At 39.6% G+C, this 26,115-nt stretch overlaps 1 protein-coding gene across 2 annotated transcripts in view; it reads right to left on the bottom strand.

Moving 5' to 3' along the window:
* LOC122816783 overlaps positions 1-26,115 on the bottom strand; it is a 796,947-nt gene that overhangs the window by 628,764 nt on the left and 142,068 nt on the right. For both annotated transcript variants that reach the window (XM_044089804.1, XM_044089805.1), the window contains one exon: positions 20,245-20,416. In XM_044089804.1, the coding sequence (XP_043945739.1) occupies positions 20,245-20,332 (88 nt within the window). In that variant the 5' untranslated portion in view covers positions 20,333-20,416. The remainder of the gene's footprint in view (positions 1-20,244; positions 20,417-26,115) is intronic.

The following is a 26,115-nucleotide window of genomic DNA, read 5'->3' as shown; positions in this document are numbered from 1 at the left end:
TACAGGGGGAATAGCCAAGGGCCTATGCTGAGGCAAAAACAAGAATTCTCTTAGCCTTTTACGAGAATCAGAATAATCCTGGCCCTCCCATTTGAAATGTTCCCTCATGGAATGCAAAGTCTCAGAGAAAGAAAAATCTTCTGGAGGGGACGAGGGAGTAGTGTCCTCAGCCTCCGAATCAGAATAGGGAGGGAAATCCTGAAGTTCTTCTACAGAGGAATCTGACTCATTGGAAGACTGAACCAAATCCTCCAACTCTGTCTCTACCCTGGGCCTCTTCGCAGGGGGGGGGCATAGAACCCCTAATTAAAGTAATCAAATCTTCAGCCATCTTTAACATGTGCTTCCTAGGAGCTGGACCCTGGCGACTAGCCCCAGCAGGGGCAGATTTAGACTTAGAATGGGCTTTGCTTAGAGAAGGAGGAGGCCTAACTACCCTATGAGGGGAGGGAACCACTGACATCAGAGAAGCACCCTCAGCCTGGCCTAACACAGGAGAAGCCACTTCCTGTAGTAACAAAGGCTCCCCTTGAGACTCAGGTAAACTTTCAGAAGGAGCCGCTGAAGCAGTCAGTGGTTCTACAGAACCGGCGTCCAGAGTGGACGACTCATCCTGTTTGGACCGCAAAGACTTTTCTTTGCGTTTCTTAGAAGAACCAGTCGTCGGAGAATCCGACGGCATGTTGTAATTACAACGTTTACCAAACACCAGCCTAGCACAGTCCAACTGACGTTTAATAGTACACTTGTTAAAAGTGGCACAAAAGCGACACCCAACAACATCGTGCTCAGGCCCCAAACAAGGAATGCAGAGTGAATGGTAATCCCTATGAGGAATCTGTTTCCCACAAGAAATACAGTTATTAACTTTTTCTGACATCCGTCAATACTGAGGCAAGAAAAAGACAAAAGTGTCCCCAACGGGGTACTTAGCCCAACTTGGTCTCCGGTCTGAAACTCGAAAACCGACAATTCCAGAACGCCGAACGGCACTTGCAAATGCTGCTTCTGCTTAGGACCATGCGGCAAGAAAGACTGAGGTTATGGCGTCGGTCATGCGCATTTGTACTGGCATATACTGACGTCATTCTTGGGTGCCGATGACCGACGCCGGTTCTAGCCCTTTGGTATTCGGGCCGATTGTGGACAGCGGAATACCCATATGTAAGGACTGCAGCAATGGGAGACGAAGAACATCCTACATTTGTCTGTTTCTCCCACATGTTCAACGGACTATGTAAACCAACGTGTATGTAGCCCTCTATCTTGGGCTGCCAATATTAACCTTTCATCTTTTGGTTTGAATTTGCCTCTCCTTATCCATTCCTGCATTTGATGTTGGTCAACATGGGTTCTTCCAGGAGTATTCTATACTTGCAACTATATTTATGCATTTTCCACATTTCTTGCCTTCTCATCTGATCCTTCATCTGATATTCTTTCTTTTTTTTTGGCACATTCAGTTGCTACCTGATTTTTATCTACTTCTGGTCTGACTTACATTCCCACTTGGCGCCAATATGCTTCTGCTAGACTAAGAAGGAAAGTCATCTTAGATTTATTTTCCTCATGTTTCAAAACTTTCACTATATTTGGGTCTTGTGAGGTCAGCAGATATGCATGCAGTCCCACAATTGCAGATCTATACATGTAATCGGTTTCAAGGAGGCCCATGCCTTCAGAACGGGGAATGTATAATCTTGGTATGCACTGATTTTTATAAATCATTTGATGAGCATGAAGCATCCTTCTTGTTTCCCTGTCTAATCTCTGCAATGCCTTTTGAGGCCAGTCAATCATTCCAAAACTTTTAGTTATGTACTTACCATAACTTCGGATGTATGGGATCCATCTCGCCTACATTCATAACTGATGGGTTCGGAGCCGATCCGTCGGCTCTGACTCGGCCACTATATACTAGAACGAAGTCTCTCATTGGCTGGGCTTTCCCTTATCCCAGAATGCATGACACCTGCTTCCCCAGATCTTGTTTGTTCACTTTCATACATTCATACAGGTACAGAAAACACATACCAATAACTGTAACCAACTAGAGCCCTTCCAGAGGAGAGCTCAGCAAGAGCAATATTTCCTCCAAATCCAAAAGGTAGGGGGAAGGAGGGTGGGTATGTATGAATGTGGCAGATGGATCCCATACATCCGAAGTTATGGTAAGTACATAACTAAAAGATGTAATGGGATCCTATCTTGCCTGCATTCATAACTGATGGGACAGCGTCCCTAGCACCTAAATCCTGGGTGGCTCATTGGAACACACTCCTAAGAACTGCGGAACCAAATGAAGCTCTGCCTCAGGAAGCCACATCAACCTTGTAATGAGAAATGAAGGTGTGCGGAGAAGACCAAGTAGCAGCCGCACAAATATCATCTATTGAAACTTTGGAGTGAAAAGCTACAGAGGTGGCCATAGCCCTGGTAGAATGAGCTTTAAGTGGGAAAGGTAAATCTCTGCCTGACTGGGAATAAATGAAAGAGATGCAATCCTTAATCCATTTGGCTATGGTGGTTTTGGCAACTGGTAGACCTAACCTATTCTCCACAAAGGACACAAACAGTTGGTTAGATTTTCGTGTCTGACTGGTCCTATCTAAGTAAAAACGCAGTTGCCTGTGAACATCCAACTGGTGGAAGGTATATTCTGCTCTATTAGAAAATTTGGAAAGAAAACGGGGAGCTCCAATGATTGCTGAATGCACAAAGGGGATGCTACCTTAGGCAAAAGGGATGGATTCAATCTGAGGGAAACTCTGTCTTTATGAAAAATCAAATAAGGAGGAATAGAACAGAGAGCCTGAAGCTCTGAAACCCGCTTAGCAGAAGTTATTGCCACTAGAAAGGCAGTTTTCCACGACAGAAATTTTATATCACAAGTGGCTGCCAGCTCAAAGGGACGGGCAGTTAAGGAGGCCAGAACCAAATTTAAGTCCCAAGGGGGCACAGAATGAGCCATAGAAGGCCTGAGGAGCCAGGCTCCTTTAAGAAAGGACTTGCAAAGTCTGTTAGCCATTAAGGAAGGCTCTATGGAAACATGAAAATTAGATATAGCCACCAGTTGAACTTTAATTGTGGAGACTGAAGAGCCTGAATGAAACAATGAAGCTAGAAATTCCAAGACCTGCGAAACTGGGGCTGTAAGAGGATCAATGCCTCGCTGCTGGGCCCAAAAGGCAAACCTTTTCCATTTGCTGGAATACAGCTTAACGGTGGATGGCTTGTGGGAAGAGGACAAAATGTACATCACTTCTGGAGAAAGAGAGTTATCTCTAACTAAGGATGGAAGTGGAGTAACCAAGCAGCCAGTCGCAACAACCGGAGGGAAGGATGAGAGTGTCCCGACTGATGAGACAACAGATCCGGCACTGGGTCCAGATTCCAAGGGCCCTGTACCGCATACTTCTGAAGGAATGGGAACCAAACCTGACGGGGCCAATGTGGGGTGACCAAAATCATGTGGCTCCCTACATGAAGAGCCTTCTGAATCACCCTCGGGAGAAGGGGGATCGGGGGGAAGGCATAAAGCAGACCCGGGGGCCAATTGTGGGCTATAGCGTCCCTGGGAGGGAGTCAGAGTGAAGAAGTCTCTGCACTTCGCATTGTTGGGGCTGGCGAACAAGTCGCAACAAAGGAGACCCCATTTGGTGAAGATCTGCGCAGCCACTCTGTTGTTGAGGGACCACTCGTGGGGCAACAGGAGAGTCCTGCTGAGCCTGTCTGCAATCACATTGGCTTTCCCCGGAATGTGCGTGGCTACTAAGAAACATCAAGTAGCTATGGCCCAGCGCCATACTCTCATGGCCTCCCTGCAAAGGGGGTAGGACCTGGTTCCGCCCTGCTTGTTTATGTGCCAAACTACCGACATGTTGTCGGATAAAATCGCAATAGTACCTTGGGGGAGAGCATGATGAAGTGCTTGCAAAACCAGAAGCACCGCTCTCATTTCCAGGATATTGATGTGAATGTGCACTTCGCAATCCCGCCAAGTGCCTTGGACAGACCTGTCCAGATAATGACCCCCCCCCTATCTGGGAGGCGTCCGTGGTCACTGTGGCAACAGGGGGCTGAAGGGTGAAAGGACACCCCAGCCCAGGTTGGACTGACGCAGCCACCAACGGAGGTCCCGACGACAACTGTCCGTAATCAGAACCAGGATGTCCAGGGGAAGTTCTTGGTACTACCATTGAACCGATAATAGCCATTGCAGCACCCGCATGTGCAGCCTGGCTAACGGTACTAGGAGGATAGTTGCAGCCATCGTGCCCAATAACTGAAGAATCTGTCTGGCAGGAACTCGAGATTTGGGTAACAAATTTAGAACCTACGATTGTAGAACCCGAGTTCTTTCTGATGGCAAAAATGCCCGCATCCTTTTTGTGTCTAACTCTGCGCCTATAAAGGTGATACGCTGAGATGGCCGCAGCACAGATTTTTCCCAGTTGAAAGTGATTCCCAGCTAGAGACCCAAAGTTACTGTGGCCATCAGCGCTTGAATCAGTAGATGCTAGGAGGTGGCAGTGAGGAGCCAGTCATCGAGATAGGGAAACACTTGGAATCAAGACAAGAAACCAGCTGCAAAATGTAGAGAAAGTAGAAACAAACTTGTAGGAAAAAACACTTTTAATAACAAAGCAAAGCTTTCGGGCAGAACCCTTCTTCAATACTAATACATTCAAGTCTGCATACTAGGAGCTTAAATACAGGTCTAAAAATCACATGATCAGCAGCCAACAATCATGTGATAACAGATTATAAAGTGCAAACAACATATTAAAACTTTATAAAATCACTTAATAATATTACATAATTTAGTTAAAATTGGTTTTAAACTAACTTTGCTATTAATTCCTGGAGATGAATCAGCAGCTAGTCTCAGAATTAATTCAAATTCTTTAGTCTCCAGGCGATTGTTCAAATCTCCACCCCTAGCATTAGAGCAGATAAAATCAATAACTCTAAACTTAAATGAGTGTTCAGGGCCATAAGCATTAATATGCTTATATAGTGCATTGTTTTCACAACATCGTCTGATTTCAGAATTATGATCAATAACACGATTTTTTAGCTTACGAATAGTTTTACCTACATAAAACGAGGTACAGGATTTACATGTAGCCAAATAAATAACACCTGCAGTGTTACAAGTGGCTGAAATACTGTCCTTTAATACCTCAATTGTATGGTATCCCAAAAATACATAAGTCTATGGATAACCCACCTATGAGACCTATTGTCTCAGGTGGAGGCTGGGTTACAGAACCTGTTTCAGTTTACTTGCATAAACAGCTACAATCACATCTATCTAATTGCAATACCATTCTAAAAGATACACATGATTTGTTGTCTAAGTTACAGCAATGGTATATTAGAAATGAGTCTGATGTAAAAACCAAAAAGCATTATTTGGTTAGCCTTGATATCGTATCTTTATTTACTGTCATTCCCAATGATGCCGGACTTGAGCTTCTGAGGGAATTCCTAATAACACAACCCAATCCTGACTATAAATCCATTGACAACATTTGTTGTCTTATGGATGTTGTTTTAAAAAATAATATCTTTATGTTTAACGAAACTTTATATTTACAGTTAACAGGAATAGCTATGGGTACCTCAGTGGCAAATACATATGCCAACTTAGTCCTTTATCAATGGGAACATAAATATCTGTACAGTAATACGAATCTTTCTACCTACATCAGTTTTTATCAACGATTTGTAGATGACTGTCTGATTGTTTGGAATGGTACACTTCATGATTTGGATGTTTTTGTCGATTATTTGAATTCCACAACTGATTATTTGAAATTTAAGATGCAAGTATCTGAAAATATAATGTGTTATTTAGATGTAAAAATTCAGCTGAATGATGGAATTCTTAGCACTTCTGTTCATAAGAAAGAAGTTAGCTGTTGTAAATATTTGCATTATAGTAGTATGCATGCCCCACATATTTTCAGAAGTGTGGTAAAATCACAATTTATTAGGACTAGCAGGCTCAATACAGATGATGATGTATTCAAGTCTCAACTTGATGAGCTGATAGCTGATTTTATCTCAAGTGGCTATGATGTTCAGCTACTTGATAAGCTTAGAACAGGTATTTTAGAAGCTAGGAGGACTTATCTAAAACCTATTAGTTTTACTCAAGGGCAGGCTATTTTGCCATCTACATCACAGAAAGTTAATAACAGTAATAAGGAAATGACTTCAGTTAGATATATGACTACTTTTAACAGAAGAAGTAACCTAGTTAAACAAATTATCTCAAGAAATTGGATAATTTTATTAGCCTCAGACGAAATGAAAGCCATTGTGGGTGACAAACCATGTTTTTCTTATAGAAACATGAAGACTATCAAAAGCTTATTATGTTATAAAGATTTCTATAAACCTAAGTCTATGACGTTAGCTAGTAAGCATGGCACTTTTCAGTGTTTTAACTGCATTGCTTGTATACAGATGTTTGGTAATGGTAGTGACATGTTCACACATCCTAGCACTGGCCAGGTGTTTAACTTTAAAATTTCAGCCACTTGTAACACTTCAGGTGTTATTTATTTGGCTACATGTAAATCCTGTACCTCGTTTTATGTAGGTAAAACTATTCGTAAGCTAAAAAATCATGTTATTGATCATAATTCTGAAATCAGACAATGTTGTGAAAACAATGCACTATATAAGCATATTAATGCTTATGGCCCTGAACACTCATTTAAGTTTAGAGTTATTGATTTTATCTGCCCTAATGCTAGGGGTGGAGATTTGAACAATCGCCTGGAGACTAAAGAATTTGAATGGATTCTGAGACTAGCTGCTGATTCATCTCCAGGAATTAATAGCAAAGTTAGTTTAAAACCAATTTTAACTAAATTATGTAATATTATTAAATGATTTTATAAAGTTTTAATATGTTGTTTGCACTTTATAATCTGTTATCACATGATTGTTGGCTGCTGATCATGTGATTTTTAGACCTGTATTTAAGCTCCTAGTATGCAGACTTGAATGTATTAGTATTGAAGAAGGGTTCTGCCCGAAAGCTTTGCTTTGTTATTAAAAGTGGTTTTTCCTACAAGTTTGAAACACTTGGAATCCTAGACTTCTCAGGTGAGCTGTCACCACTGCCAGACACTTGGTAAACATCCTGGGGGCTGTGGTGAGACCAAAGGGCAGTGCACGAAACTGGAAATGACTGGTTCCTAGGCGGAAGCGTAAATGACTCCTGGACTCTTGACGTATCAAAATGTGATAGTAAGCGTCCTTGAGGTCTATGGAGCACATCCAGACATCCTTCTCCAATAACGGGAGAATGGACTGAAGGGTGACCATCCAGAACTTAGACTTATGCACAAAACGATTTAAAGAGCTTAGGTCCAAAATGGGCCTTACGTCCCCTGTCTTTTTTGGCACCAAAAATAATCTTGAGTAAGTTCCTGATCCGATCTGGTCGGCGGGGACGGGCTGGATGACCCCTTTGCTTAGCAGCTTTGAGACTTCTACGGCTGCTAGATCCCATTGACTGGGTGGCACATCCGGGATTCTCCTTGTAGGAGGAGGGGGCTTGAAAAAGGGGATGAGGTAGCCTCCGGTTACAATGCGAAGCACCCACTGATCCTTGGTTATAGATTCCCAAGCCTGTGGGTGTTTTGCAAAATGACCCCCGACTGGCTCCGGTGAAGCACAGCCGGGCCACATCCTAGGGATGTTGAGGGTAGGAGGAACCACAAAAGGAATCGCGGTCTCCAGAGTTACGGGGGCCTCTGCCACCTCTAGGGCGGCATCTTCCTGAATTCCCCCCCCCCCTCTGGAGGGGGGATCACTCGGTGGAGTAGAGAAGAACTTTTGGGATTTTCTGAACCACATTTTCCCTCCTCTCTGGGCCTTGGGATAAGGTCTAGAGGGAGCGGAAAAATGGGCCCAACGGCAGTCAAGGTCTTGCCCTCCTGCTCGCACCAAGTAAGTGTGTCCTTCACCTTGGGTCCAAACAAAGAAGACCCATCAAAGGGGGCGTCGGCAAAGGAAGACTTAAAGGCCTCCGCAAGTGGACACAAGTGTAACCAGGCTTGTCTCCTAAGAGCCACTCCTGTGCCCGCTGCTCTACTCGCCCCTTTGGCTGCATAGGAAATGAGCCTCATGGATGAGTTGACAATAGAAGATAGGGTAGTCATCTGGGTGCCTACGGTCTGTGCTAATGCCTCAGGAAGATTACCCACAAGAGACTCTCCTAACTCCTTGAGGAGGTCCCTTTGGAGCCTTGTAAAATGACAAAGATAGTTCAGCGACCACAGGGTAAAGGTCGCTGAAGAGAGGGTACGCTTCCCGTACCTATCCATGCTCCTAGAATCCTTATTAGGAGGATGAATAGATGTTGAAGCCTCTGCCACGTCCTGCTGAGTGGCAGATGCCACCACCATAGTATCAACTGCAACACCCTTAGTGAGGAATTCCTTCTGGGGAGAGGCTGAAAGAAATTTATTAGGTCTGGCAGGCACCGGTTCCACTGTATCAGGATGTTCCCACACCCTCCGAGAGATTAGATCTAATAACTCGTCGAAGGGTGGAGACAGCCAGGAGGAGGAGGGCTGGGCCAAGAAGGTCTTGAGGAAGACTGACTCCTCAGCGGTAGGGGCTTTGGATTGCCAATCGCCTCTCTGTCTCAAGATCTCAAGGATATCCAAGAAGAACACATCATCCGAGGACAATTTAGGGGATCCCTCCGCATCATCGAGGTCAGTATCTGAAGTGACGGATTCATCTTGGGAATCAACGTGCTTCCTCTTGCACAGTTTCTTCCTTGGGGGTTCATCCAAAGCAGATTCAGAAGGACCCCCCAGAAGAAGGGAACCCTCTAAGGGGGTATCCTCAGGCCCCGGGGCCCCACTGTTGTGGGAAAGAATGTCTCCAGAGGCACCAGTACCCAAAACTTGGGATGGTGACATAGAAACCTGCTGAACTGGTAAGGTCATGGCCAGCGCACTCCTCATGGCCTCAAAAGCAGGACCTCCAGACTCTGCAGAGGGCACTTGCTGAGAGACCATGGCGGTACCGGGAATACCTGCGGCCAATGCTCCGAGGGGAAGACTAGGCATCGAAGAGGCGAGCTCCACAGTGTTGCCCTCGGCCCCCGCCGAGGAAGACCCAGTACCGAACCCTGACACCGAGGACAGGGTAGGAATAAAGGTCGGAGCAGAGAGACTCCAAGGGGGTCTCTGCTCCGACTGGACAATTCCGCTGCGTTCTACCAGCACCAACTCCAACGGCTCCAAGGGGGTCGGAGGAGGAATCAAATGTATGGAATGGGGAATCGGCTCCGAAGCCGAGTGGGCTGGAGCCGAGATCATTTTAGTAAAAACTGGGGACTGGAACAGCTTCTGGATAACCCTATCCAAATCCGAATCCGACAACCTAGAGGATTTGGAGGAAATAGACTGGGGCCGAGAAGACTTCTGCCTCGGCTCCGATAAAGCAGGGGATCGGCTCCGAAAGGGTTCCAGCACTATCGGGCCCGAGACCGGAACCATTTGTAAAGGTGTCAGCGCCGAAGGCGGCTCCGGGGCCGAGGGGGAAGAGTCTCAGCTGCACACCTCCAATGGCTCGGAGACCAAAGGAGCCGAAGTAGGTGATTGGCCTCTCGATGCACTAACCTGCAGCTCCAACACCAATGGAGCCGAGGGAAGAAGCACCGAGGCAGACCCTTCAGCCATCGGCTCCGAAGCCATTGGAGCCGAGGAAGAAGTCGATCCATGTTTCTTAGATGTCGGGTCCGACGGACTGGTCGGAGCAGACGATCTATGCTTCTTGAATGTCGGGCCCGACGGACTGGTCGGAGCCGACGATCTCTTCTTTTTAGAAGCTGGAGATGAAGCCAACGCTTTTTCAAATGAAGGCTTAATAAGACCCCTAAGTATCAGCTTGTTTTTTCTTTCCTGAAGGACCCTGGAAGAAAAAGCGTGACAAACACTGCAAGTATCCTGTAGATGTTTAGGCCCTAAACAGTACACGCAGACAGCATGGCTGTCTGTAATAGACATTTTATAATTACATTTAGCACATTTTTTAAATCCTGATTTCTGCTCCTTAGACATTTTGAACACAGTAGAGAAACAGGAAACAGCTAGAATACACAGAAGTAAACTAATATATGGGCTAAAGCCCTCTAACTTAAACGGGATTAGCCCAATACAACAGGTAAAACAATACACAGAAGTAAACTAATATATGGGCTAAAGCCCTCTAACTTAAACGGGCTTAGCCCGACAGGAAAAACAAGAACTATTTCAGTCACACAACAAGAAAGAAATAAGCACACAATAAGGGCAAAGGCTCTCTAACTTAAACGGGCCTTGCCCGGTACACTAGAAGCGCGAAAAATAAAATCTAATATTTCACAAAACTGACCACAAACGCTCACAAAGCTGTTAAAACAGCTGTTTGTTTAAATGCTGACAGAAACCCTAGCCAAATAGACCAAAAAGGTCAAGAAAAAACACTTAGCTCCAGCCAAGTCGAGACCACGTCCAGCTTGAAAAGCGGCAAACGAGATCTGGGGAAGCAGGCGTGGTGCATTCTGGGATAAGGGGAAGCCCAGCCAATGAGAGACTTCGTTCTAGTATATAGTGGCCGAGTCGGAGCCAACGGATCAGCTCCGAACCCATCAGTTATGAATGTAGGCGAGATAGGATCCCATTACATCTGTAAGTTAGGACAGGAAAAGCAAATTGGTATACAGCTTGAATTTTGTTCCTGGATGTCAATGGTGTTTTCAGGAATAATTTTAAGTCTTCTAAAATATTCCTTACTAAGTTTTATTCGCATTTGTTCATGTTTTATTGTTGACCCTTCATCATTTCCCAAATATGTATACACTCCCTCTTGCTACAAAGTTCTTTTAAATCACATTCTTGTCTCAAACTAATGTTTTTTGGTGCTGCAGCTTTCCTGCTTTAAAGGTTGCTTTTGTACATTTATCAAGACCAAGTAACATTCTTATATCATCTGAAAAAGTTTTGACTACTTGTAGTTGGGGTTTCAGTTTCTCATCTGAGTTATAAAGTTTTAAATCATCACAAAGAGAAGATGAGAAGTCTTTACATTTTGTTGCTTTCTGGGAGCCAAATTATAGCCGTGACCTAATCCATTAAGCAGACAGCGTAATGGGTTAAGGGCAAGGTAAAAGCAATGGTGACAGAGAGTCGCCTATAATATCCCACTTTGGATTTTTACCCCTGGAATAATAATTTGCCCTTTATCATGGCTTAACTGCAAAGTGGTTTGCCACTGTTTCATGGTCACTGTGATGTAGTTTATCAGTGTAAGGTGTATCTTATACATTTTTAAGCACACTTTTATCCATGAATGTGGGATACTGTCAAATGCTTTTTTGTAGTCAATCCATGCCATACTGATTTTCCCCTTTTTACAATTTTCCACTATGACTTTATTAACAACAAATGATTCTTTGTTCTATATGACTTTCTTTATTTCCCCTTTGTTCTATTGACATAATTTCTTCTAAATGACTATAAACTCTGCCGGCATCAATTCCAGTATATAGTTTTTACATCCTCAGAATGTAAGTTACTGGTCTATAATTTTTAGGGTAGCTTCCAGGTTCACCCTTAAGTAGGAGTATTGTTTTTCTTGTTGTGCTAGCTAGGTTGGTGTCTGTTTGGGGTGTGCATATAAATAGTTCTTACTCATGGCTAAATCTTTGTGCAAAAATGTTAACATTTTTAACCAGACTGCATCTGGGCCTGGGGTTTTCCAGTTAGAGGCTTTTCTTAGCTTTAAAAGTCCAAAACAGAAGAGGCTCACCACGACCACTTAAAACACAGGAACTCTTTAATACTGTAGCAAAGTAAGCGCTTTCATGTTATAAGAACGCTTCTTCAGACTTTAATAACTGCCATATAAAACTAGGTGTTTTAAATACCATTTCAAAAACACAATCCAAAACCCATGAAACTCAGAAGTCACATGCCAATTAGTTCAGCAGAGGATAGGATATTCTTTGTATCTAGATTTTCTAACTTCTCTTTAATGGTTGAACAAGCTATGAGAGAATTTTGGCATGTGGTTTGTGATGATCCAAATGTGGGACATTTATTTACTAAACATATTACATTCTCTTATGGGAGATACTCGAATTTGAAAGAATTGCTAAATAGAAAGTTAATCAAGTTTACTGATGGAGATGTTGGGATGTATCGTTGTGGTCGATGTTCGGTATGTGTGAAAGTTAAAAACATGCATGGACTTAAAATTAATGGCAAAAGATATTTTGCATTTAAAAAATTTGATTGTCAGTCATCAGGAATAGTGTACATTTTGAGATTTAATTGTAGTACACCTTTATGGTATATTGGGCAAACCACGAGAAAGGTCAAAGTGCGCATCTTGGAACATTTAGGGGATATAAGCAGGGGAAATATGGATAGTCCAGTAGCCTCCCATTTTATTAATGCACATAATGGGAATGTGGATTTTTTTTATTTAGTGTGTTGGCTAGACCCCATATATGTGCAGATAATTTCAAGAGTGCACTATGCAGATTAGAACACAAAATGATCTTGGGATACCACACATTATACCCTAAGGGCATGAATTTGGAAAGTGGGTTTGTGTTATGAAATTTTGAATGTCTATTTTTCCAAAAAAGTTTGAATGTTTAGTAATTTAAAAATAAGTCATATTTATGATATATTTAGTATATTTAATAGTTTTCGCTACTTGTATTATTGTTGTGTTTAAATTTATGCTTTCAGTAGTAATAAATATTTAATTATATTTATATGAAAAAAATGTATGTGTTAAATATTTGGAATGATAATTGTATATTTGATATTTGCACTTAATGATATTTCATGAATTGTATTATGATTAGTTAAATAATGTGAAGAGTTTAATGATTTAATTGTTTAATTGAGAAGCATTTAAAAGGAAGATGCAGTTTGATGATAATTGTTCCATGAAGGCGAATTGCCGAGGTACCAGAACGTATGCTGTGTTATGGAATAAAGAAGTCTTCCTTTTACCTCACCTGGTGACTTCTGAGTTTCGTGGTTTTTGGATTGTGTTTTTCTTGTCTTTCATTTGGTTTTTCTGTTATGGAACATTTCAAAAACACGTCTGCCAATCAAATCAACAATCTAATTACAACAATTAAAAACACAGACCAATACTAAACAAATGCTGAAACTCTTATAAAATATATGTGAAAATACATATAAGTATCTAAAAATATATATAAAAATATATATAAAACATTCACCTATGTTCAATTATAATAGTATAGTTACTAAAAAAAGTTTCTACCTAGTGTATTTAAGGGTGAGCTGCCAGCTTACTTTGCTGCAGTATTAAAGAGTTCCTGTGTTTTAAGTGGTCGTGGTGAGCCTCTTCTGTTTTGGACTTTTACATTTTTTGGATCTGTGGAGGCTCTTTATCCAGCACTGCTTTGTTGGTTTTTATAGCTATCTTGTTGTCTTTGCAGCTCTGGGACATGGCTGAGAGAAGAATCAATGATTTAAATGGTACTAGTGCCTTCCACGGAGTTATTGAGATGTCGGAGAATCCGCTGTTAAAATACACCAAGAGTGAGTTAACAAGGGATGGTCTTTGTATTCTTGACATTCACAGGAATATTGAAACCATTCAATTAACCCGTAAATTGGAGAATACCCTACAGAAACTGAGGGGTACTCAATGGCAGCGACAACATATGGAAGCGTGTTTATCCTTCAAGTTAATACCTCGAGGGTTAAGAGTGCTGAAGATGCCCACCTTCGGCACTACTTACCCAGAACTGCTTACTAAGTGGCAGAAGTTAAACTTAGAAACAAGTTTCACCTATATAAAGTTACTAATAGAACAATATAAAGAAATAGAGCTTTCATGTATACAAGAAGTTGTGTCAATAGAAAATGACTTGATGAATTTGGTGAGTGCGGCTGAGAAGGAACGGCTCTCAGCTGATATATCGTCAAGGATTGCTATATTAGACAATAAGTTGTTATTAGATAAAAAGAAGAAGTTAGAAAGGGATTTAATCGACTTTCAGAAAGGCCAGGTGTTTTCTTGGCTGAGAGATAATAATAATAACAATGCTAACAGTAATGTAAATCTATCAAAATCGAGTTTTATTCAGAACAGTGTTAACAATGATACTGTCACTTTAAGATTGCATCCAGTAGATACTGGATCTCAAGACACACCTACAGATGTGACATCAGATCGTAGACTTACGCAGGAAGGCACCTCATTCCCAGTTGTTGATAACGAAGCACAAATCAACATGGGTGTGGGTATGTCGACTGAGACGGCAACATCAGCTATCGAAAGTATAAAGAAAGATTTGGGGGCTAGAAGCAAGCAAGCTATTTCTGAAATGAGATTCCCTGATTACAAGGATTCTTTTTCCTTCCCTCTACCCATATGGAAGCCATCTATAACCAGCTGGTCTCCACAAGGTGTGGCGAGGAAGCAGAAAATGATCGAGGAGAAGCAAGAGTTTCAGAAAAAGGTACTGAAACCTGCAATGAGGAACTAGTTGTAAATATTTCAAGTTATATGTTAACTGAGCATGAATGGTCATTGTTAAACCGTGGCTTATCATTTATACCTTCAAAGACAGTTGATATAACTGATGTTATTTTAGATGTGAAAATGTTTATGAGACAGATTGGACTTAGTTTAATGTTTGGCAATACTGGGACAGCTAGAAATGATGTTTTTGTAAGACCATCTACTTTTGTGCCTCAAGGCCATCCTGTCTTGGAAGCCTTTGAAAAAGCTTGTGAAAGGGATTCATTTGAGCTTTATAAGGGTAATAACAAACCTCAGTTTTACAACTTAACTTATGATGAATTTCAGAGTATCAAGAAGTTACAAGATAACTCTGAGATAGTCATTAGACAAGCGGATAAAGGGGGTGCTATTGTAATTTTAGATGTATCTGTTTATGATAGAAGAATGAGCACCATGCTACAGGATGCAGAGACTTATTGTGTTTTAAATGCTATGGCCTTCAATGATTTGATAAGGAATGTACATTCTGAACTTTATGATATGTTGTTATGTGGTACAATTGATGCCGATCTTTATAAGTTTTTATTGGTTGATCAACCTACTGTACCTGTATTTAGGGGGTTACCCAAAATACACAAAGGTCTCATAGACCCTCATATGAGACCTATAGTTTCAGGTAGGGGTTGGTTGCTAGAACCGGCATCTATTTATGTTGAGAAACAACTGAAACCAATTGTGAATAGTACTGACACTATATTAAGAGACACAAAGGAGTTTCTAGAGAGCTATGGTGATTATTTAGCAACCCCAGAGGCTAATATTGATATTGATAATGAGTTATTAGTAACTCTTGATGTAGTTTCATTGTTCACATCTATTCTGAATAGGGTTGGAATGAAGTTTTTAAGACTGTTTCTAATTGAGAAAAACGTGTAACGTGTCTAGTTATCTGATTATTAAGATTTTAGCACTTCTAGATTTGATATTAAGTAACAATGTATTTTTGTATAAAGAAAGTTATTATCTCCAAACTAAAAGGGTTGCCATGGGCACCCCTTGTGCAAACTCCTATGTCAACTTAATGTTGGCATATTGGGAGAACACATATATAATAGGAAATGAGTTATACAATAAGAATATCAAATTCTATAAACGTTTTGTAGACAACGTTTTTCTCGTTTGGGCAGGTACTGAAGTTGAGTTAAATGATTTCCTTCATTACATCAATGGAACAACGGCCTTTCTAAACTTTGAATGTAAAAGCTCAGAATATAAAATTGAGTTTTTAGATGTGCAGGTTTTGAAGAGTGGAGGTGATTTACACTCGGAGATATTTAGGAAAGCATGCTGGAGGAACAACATTCTACATCGTACCAGCATGCATCCTAAACATATCTTTTCTAATATCATTACAGGTCAGAGTCTAAGAGTGTCTCGCCTCACTACAGATGAAGTGACACTTGGTTTCAAACAACAAATGTTAGCCCAAAATTTGAAATCAAGAGGTTACAGTACAAATGAAGTAGAAAAAGTCTTTCATGTTAATGATTCAAATAGGAACAGTAAAGGGAAACCTTATTTGCATAGACGTATGGGAAATGATGAAGAGATAGTAAATAATAATAGAGGACGGACACAAACATTTAAGAGATTAACTATTCCATATTCAAATCAGAATTCAAGAATTAAAGAAGTGATAAATAGGAATTGGAGCATTTTAACAATAGATGAAAGAAAAACACAGATAGTAGGTGACAAGCCAAGTTTTGCATATAGGAATACTAAGTCACTTAAGAGATTATTGTGCTATGAAAGTGAGAACAACAAAAAACCTATTAGATCTAGTAGGGAAGGAACCTTCCCGTGTAGAAGTTGTAACCAATGCGTTTTTATGTCTGGCAATAATAGCTTTGTTCATCCTGATACTACTAAGGTATATCATATGAATTCTATGCTGATTGTAAATCGAGGGATGTGATATATATTACTGTATGTCAAAAATGATAATGCTTCTATATGGGCAAGACCAATAGAAGTTTGAGGGAATGTGTTAGAGAACACATTTATGCGATAAACAAAGAAAATTAGTCTAATGCTTTAGCCAGTCATATATTACAGAAAGGTACATCTCATAAATTCAAGTTTACAATATTAGAATTGGTAAGGAAATCTAATAGGTTGGGTGATATTAAGAACTATACTGAAGAGAGGGAGAACAAATGGATTTTAAGATTACAGAGTTCTAGAGGGCACGGTTTAAATGAGAGGGTTACACTCAAACCATTTTTGGCAGCTCGCCCTTATATACACTAGGTAGAAACTTTTTTAAGTAACTATACTATTATAATTGAACATAGGTGAATGTTTTATATATATTTTTATATATATTTTTAGATACTTATATGTATTTTCACATATATTTTATAAGAGTTTTAGCGTTTGTTTAGTACTGGTCTGTGTTTTTTAATTGTTGTAATTAGATTGTTGATTTGATTGACAGACATGTTTTTGAAATGGTATTTAAAACACCTAGTTTTATATGGCAGTTATTAAAGTTTGAAGAAGCGTTCTTGTAACGTGAAAGCGCTTACTTTGCTGCAGTATTAAAGAGTTCCTGTGTTTTAAGTGGTCGTGGTGAGCCTCTTCTGTTTTGGACTTTTACATTTTTTGGATCTGTGGAGGCTCTTTATCCAGCACTGCTTTGTTGGTATTTATAGCTTTTCTTAACTTTGTTTCAATCTCTCTGGCTGTTACATCCCATTTCATGTCCTATATCTTTAAACTTCTTATTCTTTCTTTTACTTCTTCTATCCATTTAGCATCTTTGTTATGTTCCACAGGATCTTAATAAATGCTTCTCCAAAATGTATCTATTTCTTCTTTTTTTGGTAGTCTTTCAATTCATTTTACCTTTTTTCCAGTTCTCTATAAAACTTTTTGGGTCATCAATAAATTACTTATTTTGTACTTTTCCTTTATATTTATCTGTGTATCTTCTAAGTTTTTCTGCCTGTGCAGATATTTTTAGTTTATTTGCAATAATGCATGATACATCCTGATCTGTTATAATACTGCACATTGTTTTTATCATGTCTATCTTTCTGAGTATTTTTGTTGATCTGTTCCCTCTTCTATACACTTCTCTAACAGTGACATTTTTTTGTCTTAATTGCTTTATAGTTTTTTTCTATTCGATACTTCCATGATGGTATTCAATTTCTCCCCTTCCTTTCCCTTACTACCATGTGTTCTTGTGGTAGAATTTGTATCTGTTATTAATTTACCTGCACAGTAATATATCCTGTTTACTTTTGTTACATTGCATGGATCTCTATGCACAGTCCTAATTACTGCGTTCATTTATCAAACTTCCAACTTTTGGGGTTTTATTGACCTTCTGCAGTTTATTTCTTTTGTTGATCTTAATATGTCTACCTCTATTAAATCAAGCAACTCTTCTCTTAGCTCATTTTCTTCTAAACTGAGGGCACATTTTTTTGTTCTCCATTAACTGCGGGCATTCTATATAGAGTTCTACAGCATCTTCCTGTGGCACATTCTCTTCAATTTCATCCTGTGTCATCTGCTACTCTGTCATATGGGAACTCACTGGCCTATCCCTCCTCAACATTAACTGCGTCAGAGTTTCCACAGTTTCCTGTTCCTTCCCTTGCTGTCCAGCTTCAAGTGAACATTTATACTGGTTTCCTGTGGAAGGCTCCAAAATATCTTCATATGGCAACTGACCAGTTGCTCCCCGTTCCACTAATTTCTCCTTGATTTGGATGTCTGTTGCTCTGTCCTGCTATGGTGCTTTCTGAGTTAGATTTTCTAGGCTGAAGCCTTCACTTCCCAGGTAATCCATAACCTCAGTTTCTATTTCTTTAACTTCACCATTACTAATCCTCTTTTCTACTTTTCCTCTTTGTCTTCTTATTTTTTTTTGTATTGTAAAGTTTTCCATGTCAGGATTCTTTTGCCTGTATTTCTCTTCAAATATTTTTTGTGCTCTCCATAAGAGATAGCTAATGCAATGAAGGGTATGAATAAGTGAAATGTGCACATCCTAACCATGAGGGATAGCTAATATGCAAGAAGGATATGAAAAAGAGAACAAAATGTGTATGTCAAGCATGAAGGAGACCTAAAATGCACTGTACAAATAAGTGAAAAGTGAAGGTGAGGAAGAATGGGCGGATGCTGCTCATCCCTTCTCCTCAAATCAAACTAAATTCACTTAAGGGAGACGTGAAGTGACAGACTGCAATTTCCTACACCCCTCTCCCACATGGCAAAACATTAAAACTGTATCCAGTGATTCATTGGGCACTTTGAGAACCACTGGTCCTCATATGACAAAGTAAAGCCAGAACACTGCTTTAAATGTTACAGGCTTCTGCAATACCACCTGGATTAATGTAATGTCAGTAGGTGACTTACACATAATTAGGATGTAAATTACTCTGCCTAATAAAACACAACAGGTGAATTAATAGGCCAAGAACACGTGTGATTTCTCACTTCAGGGAACTAACTTTTATGACTGCAATTCATGTAAATGGTTTGCAATAATTAGCTGTGGTCATTCCAAGTATCTTGTTAAACAAATGCAAACATACTTGTACAACTTCATAAATACAGCTATTCAGCCCCAGCATTTACATGATTCAAAGTGACTCAGAAGTGCTGACATTTACAGTTCATGAGGCAGCAAACTGTGTGTATACGATACTTAAAATTCACTGAAGCTCCTGCTCCTTGACAGTTTTTGTATTCATTTTTAGGCAGGTTTTTCTCTGAGGGACTTTTTTTTTTTTTATGCATTCCTACTGTTCAGAAAAGTGGCAGCTGGTGACCCAAGAGCACAGTCTGTTCACATGACATGCTCAGTTCCCACAGAAGGCAAATGGAAGTGGGAAAAAAAAATCAAACCATGTATACCTGACTGTATGAAGCAGACCTTTAATTCTTTGCACTTTTTACATTAACTGAACAACAGTTTCGTTGGCAGTCTGGGCTACTTCAGACCAGTATAACTGCTATAAATCTTTGGCATACTGAGTCATTTAGATGTTTTGGAAATAACTGTCAAGGAGCACATGACATTCATAAACTAAACTGTTACTCTCAATTAATCATAACATTAAATCCTACTTTCGCTAACTAACTGTTTCAAACAACTAAAACAAAGTCATTAATGCCCAACTAAGAATTACAGCAGGGTGAAACACTCTGTACTTAGAGGTCTGGAATTTAGCCATGCATCAGTGTTAGTGGGAACTAGTACTAGTGCTTCAGCATTCAAATTTTCTGCCTGTAAGTGGGTGGTTGGGAAGTTTGTGCTGCTAATTGACTGTACCTTTTGCTAGAAAGCCGGGAAACTGGCAGGGATCAACTTTGTACTATTTTGTATATTCAATTCATGCCAGACAGCTTTTGGTAGTGATGTGGGAAAAATCTTGAAAGAAACTAAAGCTGACTGGCAAAATAAAAAGACAATGCTACAGAAAGCTACTTGAAATTTGTGGTTTCATTAAAGATCATTGACTGTCACACAGTTCATAACTAACTCTAATTCTCACAAAATCACATTTCAACTGACTCTTTCCTGGTTATTGAGTAGCTAGTGAAGCAAGATTATTTACACAGCTAATTTAGACACAGTGATGAAGATTAACTTTACAAGACAAGTCCACTTACCTTTACATAATCCACACGAAAACATGAAAAAAAGGAGCCAGTAGGACATTTCAGAACAAATGTGATGCACACAATAAATAGGAAACATTCTTCAATCCCGTAAGTAGCCTCCTCCACAATGAGGAATCTGGATGTTTCTCAAGAAGCCTAATAACAAAGTAAAGATTCCAGGCTGAAAAAAAAAAATGTTAACCTTGACTGTGACGCAGAAATGACAAACATATGTTATGTATTAACTGTCACATTGCCAAACGGTTACACAATATATAACAGTAACTCTGGTTTTCTAAAACATATACTTTAACCCTGTGAAAGCTTGTGGTAAATAAAATCTCAGAAATACATTGCAATGATTAGTCATAATACTATACAATAAAAAGAAATGTAATATGAAGATCTCCTGATTTTTTCAAATTATTTTATAATGACTATTATACAATGACTGACCATTAGTATTCAAAAAGTGGCATGCTTATTGGTCAGCCCAACCAGTGTGCCTGATGTAAATCTGAGCATATACTAATGGAAAAAGGACTGGTTGCCCGGACTTTTTTCCATTAACATTTGCAATAAAAAATTTAGTTTTAATTTTTTTTTAAATAAGCTCACAAAACTGGAGACCCAAATGTACGAGAGAGATGGCACAGAGAAAAATAAAAGGATAATCAGGTATGTTGTACAAAATTAAATATACGTACCTGATTAAAATTTTATTTTCTCTGTCCTGTCTCTCCTGTACATTAAAAGCTTCCTGGTTTCTTTCTTTTCTTTTTTTTTTTTTTAGTTAAAAAAAAGACACAGAGATATTCATTTCTCCATTGCTTCCTTCAAACAGCAGTCGTATAATGTGAAAGTGTGGGAATGCAAGTCTCATATGCATGCGCAGTACATCAGCAACACTCCAGGATATCAAGGTAAAAGCAGAAGACTACCACGGCACTGTTATACAAAGACGTTATTTAAGAAAAGTAATTTTTTTCTTAAATAATGTCATTGTATAATAGCAATAAATGACTCCCTGGTGTGGTTTGAGGATTTAACCCATGGTTGCCTTTGGTTAATTACTCAGGCTTTGCTCTCGTGATTAAAACCACATCAACCATGGGTAAATCTTCAATATACCACACCCACATCATTGGTTATTACTATAATATTTTATACATGTAAGTCACACATGAGCTATGATAAACTGAAAATGTTAATGTAGCCTTTGATGTTTAGTACTATGGAGAGTCAAATGTCATACTGTCACAGATTTATTATTTTCACAGATTTGTAACTATGTCACATATATATCATAATATCTGTCAAAGCTATGCATTAATCACCAGTGGTGTCACCTATACAATTTAAAGCATAGTGAGTCTTAATTGTATCCCCACCACTCACACTTCAAGCTCATGTCCCTATCCACACTACTGGGAAGGTACAAAATGTATTTTAACATGTAATGACTGCCACCATATTTCATAGATTATTACTAGGTAACTGCCTTTGTAAGCCATTTTAAGCAAAGACTACCCCACATGAGAATCAAACCTGCACCTTGTGTCTGTAAGGTAAAGCCTTAACCATTACGCCAACCATCATCTTTTACAGGCTAAGCTAGGAGAAGTAGGAAATGGCACAATGTAACCAAATAATAGTGCAACACTACAACACAGCACAATATGTAAACATCTATACAGAAATATTAAAGTACTACCCTGACAAAAATAGAATATCTACTGCCTTCAACTAAACAAAAATTTCAGTACATCTTTTCAAACACTGGCTTTTTTGTTGTTAGCTTGTAAATAGATAAACATGTCCACCACTGACTAGATTATGGCGTATGCAAAATCCAACTGCTTTGGTAGAAAATACCCTGTAATAATAATATGCCATTATGAAGCCTAAACTCCATACCTCTAGAACATATCTAAATTTAGGGAGGTTTCTAACTTTGGTTCCAAATTTTACTATGTCCTTCCTAAAATTGTAAATACTGATGATAATCCTAGTTACAGAGTTTCTTTCTACTTAGAAAACATGTTAATTCACATCTTCCTTTTCTACAAACGTTCTAAGTTAATAACAATATTTAAAAGTGTCCCTATTTTGCGGCCTTCTCCCGAATTAGTTTTGTACTTGCCACTAAACACAAACATATTTCCCTCCTAGAATTACAGACCCTGTAAATTAGAAAATAAATACATAATCCAATGCCATCCCTAACTGCAATATGATACAATCAAAGTGTGATTCGTCTTCATCCCTTGCAAAAATGTCAGTAAAAGGTAGATTATTATGTGATATACAATGTAAACAAGGTAAAGTGAGTAAAACTGCCCATTCAGATCAATTAAACAGATGGGAGGTGAGTTCTGCCTTAACATCCCCATATGAATTTTCACCTGCTTCTCTGAACAAATGTTATTGCTTCAAATCCCTTCTACATCTGAGGTGTAGCCCCTACTTTATTTTATGAAACATGACTTGTTACAAATCCTTAATACAACAATCTCACATGTGATGTTGAACTTACAACTGCCTCCAAAATCGGCACTTTGTCCTTCACTTTTACTACTCTGCATGACTAGCTCTTTCCTGAGCAATATACGAAAAGCAGTCCTCTGCTCCTCCATATTAAGTGATTATGCCAAAACCCTTCAAGAGAATTCTGTAACCCTGCATGCTTACATGCAGAAACACAAACTTATTAAAACAGCCACAGCATATTCAGATAGGACAAAGTATAAGGAGTTAGACGGTGATGACAACTGCCCCATCCCTGCGGCAGCTATGGCGCAGCCCCAACCCCCTACAGTGCTCCCGCACTATGCTGGTCACTCACCCCAATCCACTCTGATGTCCTTCACTGGGAATGGCATCATGTACATTGAACCACGGCGTGTGACAAGAACTTCCACCTTCCACAACCAGACACACAGTCGCTCATAGTCTCTGCTGTGTCTGTGGTTTTTGCCATATAGTAACATTGGTAAACCCCACTTTATGTCATTATCCTTTTGCAACTTCCCATCCTTCATTTTTCCATAAACAAGCAATTTAGTCACTGGTCCAAATTCCAGACAAGTTGATCTCAGTGCAAGTATGCCCTGATTCTGGAAGACTTGCTGTCAGTTTAAGTGACTTATTATATATGAAAAGGCTTGCACCATAGGCCAGATTCCAAAAGACCTGCTCGCAGCCTGCTCTCAGTGTGAGGGGCCACATACACTGACAGCAAGTCTTTTGGAATCAAAATCACTATCTTTCTTTTAACACTGACAAGATGGTAACCAACACAGTTTTGGGAGTTTGTCTGCCACGGTAATACTTTTACAGTAGTTGCAGCAAACAATCCTTTTTTTTGTTTGTTTTTAAAATACCTTTTATTATCAAAGAATCATAAACAAATGATGTGCACCAATAATGAGAAAAATAATTATAGAATTAATATAACTAATAATAAGACTGCCTCTGATACCATCCTGGGGATTCAATAAACTCCATGTAGGCTTCTCGCAAAGACTGCAAGGAGTTTACATGTTTGTGTGATGAGCAGCAGTGCTAATTGCACATGCATGCCGCTCATCATATTTACATGAATACAAGCACCATTTCATGTTCAGCAACAGTGTTGCCAGCCAGGAAACTGTACAGAGCAGCGCAAATGGAGAAAGAAGATGTATACAAGTTTGCCTACGAGCAAACCTGCTTAGTGAGATTTAGTGAGATTGTGCGGACAGCCACAATAACTACCAGGGGGTGAAAATACTGCAATAACTGCAGTATTAACACATTATAGAAAGTGTACTCAGTAGAATGTACACTACAAGTATTGGCAGACTAAAATAAAAGATGTTGGGGTGAAGTGCAAAGGCAAATACAATAAAACATAAATACACTAGGCAGGGAAAGTTTGCTGATTAAAGTGGCCACAGATATGAATGACAGGAATGAAGAAAGAGGAAGAGGACAAGCAAAATATGGCCATGTACTCGAGAGAATAACAAGTATGTATACATTATTTTATATTCATAAAGCTGCATAAAATATACTAAGAACTAAGCCAACACAGGAATGGAGAAAGAAGATTCTGATGATAGGGATAACTGCAATTACAGGTAAAGAGAATAGAAAACAGGGGCTGGAAATTACTGAAGGAAGCTGGGAAAGGAACCAAGGTATTGGGAACAAATAATTACAGAAGGAAAGGTAACAGAATGGAAAGAGGTCAAGAAAACATTTGGACTACAGGCTAGTGATTTCTTTCCCTATCAGGGATTGTTATCAGTATATAGACAAAAGGAAAAGGATAGGAGAATCCTAAATGAAAAACATGCACTGGTTGAACTTTTAACATTGCATGATAACTGTAAGAATCAATCAGAAGAGGTCAAATGGCATCAAAAATATTCAGTCAAGGTATCTAAACCTTTGCTGCAATGCCAACAGAACAGCTTGAAGGGACAAGTATACTTCATAGAGGATACTGCTGCTATGGAACAGACTCCACATCCACATAAAACAAAGTTCATTCCTGTCCATTTTCAAGTGCAACTTAGATCTATGTATTGGAAATAGAAAATTTACCCCAGGACTACCCCTGTACTACTAATGGACAGATGCAGCTCCTAAATGCTTTATCCCATTCGTGGGTCCTCTCAGATTACCTATGGCATCCCAACTATTTTCATTATGGGTAATATATAATTATCGACAACGGAATGGGTACAACCAATCTCTAATCAAATAGGATAAGTAATTTTGAGCACAAAAAGGGAAACTGGTTAGGCTTAAAATGGTCTGCAAAGGCAGCTAGCCTAGTACTTATCTGTGAACTTATGAACCTATCAGATCGTGGAGCTAGTTAACAAAGTTATATCTAAGCAGATGGTACTTTTTAGGGTCTATATTAGAACACAGAACATTTGAAATGTTGGATGTTCTAATATCGACTAGTTTTCGGTGAACGCTGAAAATATCGAAGTAACAGGAAACTGAATTCTTTCCTAGTGAAAGAATTCAGTTGTCCGTTTCTGTTGCTTCGGTATTTTCAGCGCTCTGGTGGAAAGTTACGGGTCGGGTTCAGGTAAGTGTGTGATTGTGTGGATGTGTGGGTTAGGGTGGGTTAGGTGAGTTAGGGTTAGGGCACGGGTCAGGTAAGTGTGCGACTGTGTGGACGTGTGGGTTAGGGTGCGTTAGGTGAGTTAGGGTTAGGGCACGGGTCAGGTAAGTGTGCGACTGTGTGGACGTGTGGGTTAGGGCGCGTTAGGTGAGTTAGGGTTAGGGCACAGGTTAGGTGACTGTGCGATAGTGACGGACCTTAGGGTTAGGGTTTGGGTTAAGGTAAGTGGATAGTTAGTGGCATTTGTATAGTTTAGTGTAGGGTTAGAGTTTAGGTGTATGTGTGTGGATTGTTGTTTGGTGTGTTTGTGTTGTGTGTATGTGTTTTGGAACAGTGAATTTTTTCCCTAGGAAAAAATTCGCTGTTGCAGATGTTCAATGTTTTTTTTTTCGATTGCTAGGTTTCGATATTAGAACACTCAATATTTTGAATGTTCGGTGTTCTAATATAGACCCTACGTTTTACTGTCCCCCATCCCAGTATGTGTTATTACCAGTCAGTACCCCTTGCTTAGGTTTTTTTTTTTAGCATCTACAAGGAAATCTGTTACTAGGTTATGGAAAACTGTAACTGTGCCAATGAAGGAGGAATGGCTAACTTTGAATAAATAACCATATAATGCTGAAATCACACTTTATTATTTATTTTATTTGACATTTGTTGACCACGATAGTCCGAATGGGTCAAAGCCCTTTTTCAGCAAAGGCCCGGGGAAAAAAGCTCCAAAGTAAAATTATATAAGAATTACATGTTAC

This window comes from Protopterus annectens, chromosome 12.part0 (assembly GCF_019279795.1).
Source record: "Protopterus annectens isolate FY-2018-M chromosome 12.part0, PAN1.0, whole genome shotgun sequence".
In the NCBI taxonomy this organism is placed as follows: domain Eukaryota; kingdom Metazoa; phylum Chordata; order Ceratodontiformes; family Protopteridae; genus Protopterus; species Protopterus annectens.
This window is presented reverse-complemented; position numbering and strand designations above follow the sequence as displayed.